Genomic DNA, 7,131 nt, shown 5'->3' on the forward strand with positions numbered 1-7,131 from the left:
CACCCAATCACAGTGTTTTGCAGGGACTCAGAGATCCTAGGTAACAGCCCTAAAACAAAGGTCTGAATGATCATGGCAGGGAGGCTAGTTTCTGGGTCCTGACTGCCAGAATGTGCCGTAAAGGTTTGGACCAGGTGAGAATAGCAGTAGGCAGGATGTTCTTCTGGCTTTTGCTTCTTAATTTTTTCTTCATTATCCTTATAGGAAGACACAAGGGAGCGCTTATGGCGCTTTTCGGACTCGTCTTCCCATAGGTACCAGGCTTCCATTTGAACAGGGTGCTTGCTTTCCAAATTTTCTCGGAGATGCTTGAGGATATGATGATCCCATGAGCCATCTAGGGACCAGCACATTTGGGGTCATCTATCACAATGGGGCCACATTGGTATACCAGTTCCATTTAATTAAGTACTGCATTGACTGGGGCCCATATTTCAGATGCATAAACCGGGCAGGATCCCATGGCGGGACCTCAGAGGTCCCACTACCCATTGTCACGCCTAGGACTTACTGACACCGAAACAGGCAGGTACTCACCCTGGCCAGGGATTTTTCCAGAGCTAAACAGACGGATGGTAGATCAGGGTCCGGGGTGTTGAGGCCACAGAGCCGAAGAACCGAGTCGAGGATAGCCTTCTCGGAGTGATGGAGTTGAAGAGCCAAGACAAGGGTCTCACTTGGAGCAGTCTGTGTGAGGGCGCATCCCGGACGAGCCCCCAAGATAAAGTGGAGATTCAGATAGGATTACTGTTTGGCTATCAAGTGCTTTATTTTGCATGGCTATGGGAGAAAAAGCAAGGGGCATCTAATTCTCAATGAGAGCAAAGCGCAGACTTCTTTATATACTGATAAGTCGCATACAGATATGCCCACCCTGTAACAGTCTTGGCAGTCTGACAGCGACTCATCCTGGTGTCTTGCTGAACCAGGCGCATTTTCTCAAGCTGTTTCCTGATAAGCTTATTCTGAAGGCCGCTGTGTTGTTCTTGCTCGGCCTTCACCCACATCCTCCATCCTGCCTCGACACGTATACACTTCTTTCAGTACTTTTTCCATTCCTCATCAAGGCATTTGTGGACGCATTTGGTGAACCATGGGGGCTTTGGAGCACTCTTGCCCCCTTTGATCTGCATGGGGATTGTCAAGCTTTGGGCTTGGAGGATCGTCTCCTTAAGGAACAACCACTCTTCTTGGACTCTCAACTCCCCTCCCCTCTGGGACCTCAGTACCTCCCCAACTAGTCTCCTTACCTCATTGAAATCTGCCCTTCTGAAGCCCAGGGCTGCTGTCTTGCTGCAGGCCTTTGACACCCTGTGCTGGATGGTAAATTCTAGTGCGTGATGGATGCTATCGCACATAAGGGCAAGCACCTGCAGTCCCCTCACCAGGTTGTTGCCTGTGGCCAGGACCAGGTCCAGTAAGCCATTTCCTCTGGTGGGACTGTGCACCTCCTGAGTTGGGTGGCAGTCCTGTAACTCGGTTAGGAACCTACGTGAACAATGCAACGATCACATGCAACAGAGCATGGTCTGTAGCCTACAACCACAACTGTCATCTTTAAAAAAGAAAGAAGTCCAATGGATTTTTCTGTGACTGTTTTAAAGGTAGAACAACACATTTGCATGTTTATTGGAAGTAAACTCTGCAAAATTGTCTTTACTGTCTTAAGTCGGAATAGTTTCCCATTACCAATATCACTTCAGAAAATTGGCAGTGTAAATTTCATCTTCTTTATAAATTAGTGCTCACAAAGCAGGATATTTTAATCAGTTGAGGTTTTTTGTGATTTAACTTTCTTGAACTGCTGGAAGCTTTGACAGGTATTTCCAGAAACAATGGTATCTGTTATCTTCATGAGAGGAACCATGTATGAGATAATGAAGACTTCCTAAAGAGTTCAAAACTTTTTAGGTTGTCTTCATTATCTCATATATATGGTTCCTCTCATGAACATATGAGTTCTAAAAGCCTAAGCTGGAATGTAAGGAGTCAGTGGCATAACTGGGTTGGTTGGAACCTATTCTTGAAGACTTCAATCTTAAAAAGATGGCCTGAAAATATTAAATGTTTTGCATTTTTGTAATGTCAGATACCTGGAATCTCAAGTCTTTTGTGTATTCTGAATGCCTAGTACTTCAGCAAAATGTGACTGAAGGTGATATTTTTGTTTAATTTATTGAAACTTCTCACCACTTAAAGATGCGTGTATACAGTCTGTAAGGTAATGCACTAAATTAGTGATGTTATTGAGGAATGCGTTCTAACTGAGGTGTTACAATTTGACTTCTTAATAGGATGTTCTTTCTGAAGATTTCTTGAAGATGAAAAAGGATATTTGATGGTTTTACTGAAGAGAAAGCAATATTGTCTGACATGACGGCAAAAAATGTAAGTATGTAAGCCTACAACAAATACTACATTTTTCATATCGGAAAAATCTGCGAGTTACTTCTGGCTATGTGACTGTAGTCCATGTGGAGCTCCTGTATGAACAGCTCTATCACCCAGGGGATATGAGTACATCTCCAATATTTTGTGCATTAACATGGACCAAAAGGAGTCTTGCATTTTGGTTCTCAAAAGTAGTTAAGTTTCTGGTTGTTTTATGTCCTCCTTTTGGAGTAAGTTCTGTAGTCAGAGTTAAGCTGCAGCGATTTCTATCTCTTGCTCAAGCCTTTTTCCAGCGAACTGACAGTTCAATTGCTTTGGTTAAACATAGATGTCTCAGGAAGCTCAGGTTGCTGAAGGAAGGCTGCCGTCTTGGATATCTAGGTCCAGTCTTGTAAAAGGATTTCAAAAGCAGGATAGTAACTTTTTAGCAGTCCTGTATGGTAGTAGAGGGAGTCTCGTGCACAGAGTAGAACACTCGGAGCATTTTGTTCAATGACCTGTATTGCTAAGCAGATGGACTTTTGCTTTTTCTGGAAGGTGTAGCTTGAGTCCTAAATGTAACAAATTGGAATGCAAAGCCTATGAATGAAGATGACCCCTGGGATATAGACTAAGAGGATAACATGAAGCCAGATGTATACTCTAATGGCGGGGAGATGAGGCAGATGGTTTAGAACTTCCTGCTTCACTGCAACGGCTGAATTTGCATCAGACTAAATCCTCCCACTGAGCTTCAAACTTCCAGAGTTCTAACTGAAGTCTTATTTATTCTACCATTGCTTTTGTGTCCCTGATGCCACATTCCCCCTCTTGGCCTGTGAGAACTTGATGGATTTCTGTATTTATTTATTCCTTTCTCCGAATATGGTCCAGGTGTGTTTAGAACCCTAGTAGTTGTCCTTGTGCCTTCTATCCACAATTCAAAGGAGGCATCCAGTACAGAATCATAAGACTGACATATCTTCTGGCTGAGCACCATGCCTGACGTGCCTGAGCTGAGTGTGCTTTGATTAAATTTCTACTTGGTGAATGAAATGCTATTTTTGCTACTCTACAGCAGACTCTCTGGTGGTCACTTATATCAAAAGCAGCTTGCTTCAGTTGGAGAACCACTTCAGGGATCATTTAATATTGTAAATGTGAAAACCTAGTTGTGAAACTGATGAAGCTACCTTAGGGTTATCTCAGGATATTGCTCCTGTCTGTCTTCTCTCCTTTCTCCCCCCCTCCCCCAAGGATTTGATCATCACAAAACTTGGCGTGCTTGTTTGGTTAGGTTGACTTCATAAACAAAGATTCTTGTCCTGTTGGTTTAGCTATAATGTAGTCTGATGTGAAAGTTGAAGTTCATGTTTAATTGTCACATGGTGACTTTGATGCAAGCTGACAAATGCCAGAGAACTGCTGCATCCAAGACTCCTGGCTGTTTGCATTAGAGCATGTTTAAAGAAGGGGTGGGGCGTGACAGGAGAGGAGGGAGTTTTCAGGTTGCTAGTCTCTACTCTTTAAGCAAAGGATTCCCTTTGTCTTGGTCACTGAGATTCTCCATGTCTACCTGCTTATCCATGTGGAATAACAGAGGGAAAGCCAGATATTCCCCTATACCTCCTTTATTCACCGAGTGTTTTGTCTAAACACCTTGTTGAATATGACCCGTGAGCTAAATATGCAATTTTGGAGTAAACAAATAGCACTTAATTGTAGTATATGGGACCAGGCCCTCCCTCAGGTGCTCAGGCTTGGATGGTTTTTATGCATCATCCATTCTTGGGAAGAACTTAAGCTGCACCCCAGCTGCAAAATCCCTTGGGACTTGTATATATGATGCCCCTGTCCCCAGTGCACTCAAAGGGCTCAGGGCTACTCCCTGCCAACAACATCAGTCTAGAAGACTAAGAGCAAGGAGAGCACACTGAAGGGCTTTTGCACCCAACCGCAGCTCTATTCTGTTTTTCAGGGGCTTGGGGCTCTTTCCTGCCAGCAGTGTCAGCACAGACAGTAGTTTATGTAGTGTTCTGAGGATTGTAAATTGTGATTGAGACTGGCAGCAGCATTGGAAAAGCTATAGCTTTATATCCAACTTGGGAAGGTATAATAATGGTATAGACTTCTTGCCACACCTAGAACTGGAAGAGATGTTGTCCCCAGCTGCTGATTGTGGATTGTGTCCTATTACGGGGTTTCTCAACTGGTGGGACTTGGGTTGTAGCAGCAAAACCGGAAGTGCCACGGCGGGACTCCCAGTTTCACACTTTGTGCATTTTGATTGGCTGCTGGGGGACCCCCCCTCCCACTCTTTGACTGGTCTCTGGGGAGCACTCCCCCTGCATGCCCCCCTCCCCCACTAACTGGTAGGACCAGGATTTTTATGACCTTATGTAGGTGGAACGTAAGGTTCAAAAGGTTGAGAACTGCTGTCTTATTAGATAGTCATTCCCATGTTGCTGTTGGTCTCCAGGCCCATAAGTCTAAGTTTAACAATATTACCTTTATGAAAAATGCAGCTTGGACAGAAAAGAATCCATGTTTACTCATTACTAGACACCCTACTTGTCTGAGCCTTATCCAGAGTGGGTCATAAATGCCTTCCCTGACCTGTGGGGGGTGGGTAGGAGGCTGTCTGTGGCCCTGCTTTTGTGAAAGTCAAGCTTTGGGTAGAAACTCTTAGGAAGGAAAAATGAGGGAAGCTGAGAGAACGTCTCAAAACAGTCAGTCTTTCAAGCGAAGAACTCATTCACATGCCCCTCTAATCTCTGTTTAGTGGTCTCCTTTGTGGGTATTTTTAGCAAATTTATGCTTTTAGGCTGCTATAGAGAGAGCTTCCCCTTAGTTGTCCCTTAGGGAAAGGAGGATTCTCAGGTTACTTTTGGCAGATGAGCTGGCAGATTCAAGTTAGCATGGAGAGATGGAGCATTTACTTGGGTCAAGGACAGTCTAAGACAGTGATGTTTAACTAGAATGCTGCAGCACCCTAGGGTGCCATGAGGTCCTTTTTAAGGATGCCTCACAACATAAGCACTGTTAAGTGTCCAAACTTGCACATGATTCATAGGATAAGCCCAGAGCTTTGAAATGGGAATCTGTAGGATCAAAAGCATTCTTATTCATTAAGGTCTTTCTGAATTCTTTGTAATGGAAGAACCTCTTTATTATTTTGTCCATAAGCAAAACGTGAGTGAAAGCTAAGAGCTGGCATTTTCTGAGAGGTGACTTGAGTCTAATGAGCCTGAGAACCACCAGTCTAAAGCAGGGATGGCATCCCATAACGCAAGTGTCACAGGTGGCATGGGCAGCCTCTGTGTGGCATTCAGCAAAAGGGGGAGAGAGCAGGCAGCACAGTAGCAGAGCTGCAAATTGGGCAGGGGAAGGGGATCAGAATGGCAGTTGGGCAGGATGTTGGCCTAAGTTATGGTATCACACTGGGCTGTATGGCTTGTCTTTAAGAGTACAGGCACCCAGGGTGAAAGGTGCACCAATGGATTCCAGCAGCAGGGAACAAGTTCCCCTGTGCTGTGTGAGTCTTGAAGGCCCAAGTAGCACCCTGATAAAGTCCAGAATTGGGAAACTGGTTTCTCCCATGTTGGGCTGTGTGGCATAATGGGAGACTGTTATGAGGTTATTCGGAAAGAGGGAGTTTGCATACTTTTTTTTAGCTTTCATAAAGAAACCTATGAGCCTATATTCAGGGGCCTGACTTACACTCTTTCTGTATGATCCTATAACAGTATATAATATTTTACATAGTTATATAGGTATCAAATGCCCTGAGTTTTCTTAATGGAGCTATACCTTTCCAACTACTGATTTGCTCTGCTTCTAAGGCTTCATAGGTCCAAATCATGGATCTGTTTTAGCTTTCTTGCTTGAAAGCTTCCTTTTGTGAGGTAAGAATAGATAAATTGTTCCTATTCCTTGTTCTATGCAAAATGTAGCTGCTGAGATGATCATACTGGTTTGTAAGTTTGCCTATGTTCTACCACTTCCTTTGAATCCATCCATTAGCCAAAAAGAGTGAAAGCCAAGAACTGGCATGTTCTGAGGGGTGTCTTGAGTCAAACCAGGGTTCCTTATTGCATTTTGTGCCTTTTCAAAGCCATAGTTTTGATGCTCTTTATCAGCGTGTGGTCTGGCAGCATTGCCAACTGGCCTCTTAGAAGTTCCTGTGCATTAAGATGGAGTAAACAAACAAACTGTAATAAAAGTGTTATACTTTTAAGGCCCCTGGTCTGACTTGCCGGTTGCAAAGAATTAATGTAAATATTGTATCAGGCTGAGAGCCTGAGTTGAATATTGATTTACTGTACCTACGATGGAAGGAGAAACTTTTTCCAAGCTGTTGGGAGTATCTGACCTCCAGCTGTACAAGAGAATCTTTTGTTACCTGCTGACTGAAGAGGATGGGCTGGGGTCTGTTAAGATACAGAGGCAACTGTTGGCAAATTAGCCCAGATCACTTTAGAATATCCCTGGATGAAAACGTCTCAAACATCACCTGCTGGGAGAGGGGTTTTGAGAAGTGAGGCAGACATGAACAGTGCGTAGAGGCTAACTGACAGCAAAAATAACTTACCAACATGCCAGCATGTTAGGTATGCTGCAAATAAGAATAGTAGTCAAGTGTATGTGTGGGCCCAGAATAGGGGCACGTGCCTCTTCCAGTTCTGGCTAAACTGCTTTTGGTTGCAGAGTTTGAATACTGCACATTTGCCTTGGGAAGCTATTCCAGATCCCTTCTCCCTT

At 44.0% G+C, this 7,131-nt stretch overlaps 1 protein-coding gene across 3 annotated transcripts in view; it reads left to right on the forward strand.

Moving 5' to 3' along the window:
- TFDP2 (transcription factor Dp-2) overlaps positions 1 to 7,131 on the forward strand; it is a 157,812-nt gene that overhangs the window by 7,158 nt on the left and 143,523 nt on the right. For all 3 annotated transcript variants that reach the window (XM_019503574.1, XM_019503575.1, XM_019503577.1), the window contains one exon: positions 2,295 to 2,388. In XM_019503574.1, the coding sequence (XP_019359119.1) occupies positions 2,374 to 2,388 (15 nt within the window). In that variant the 5' untranslated portion in view covers positions 2,295 to 2,373. Of the gene's footprint in view, positions 1 to 2,294; positions 2,389 to 7,131 lie in introns of those variants that run through there.

Source organism: Gavialis gangeticus, unplaced genomic scaffold, assembly GCF_001723915.1.
Source record: "Gavialis gangeticus isolate Ggan-Ray unplaced genomic scaffold, GavGan_comp1, whole genome shotgun sequence".
NCBI classification, from domain to species: domain Eukaryota; kingdom Metazoa; phylum Chordata; order Crocodylia; family Gavialidae; genus Gavialis; species Gavialis gangeticus.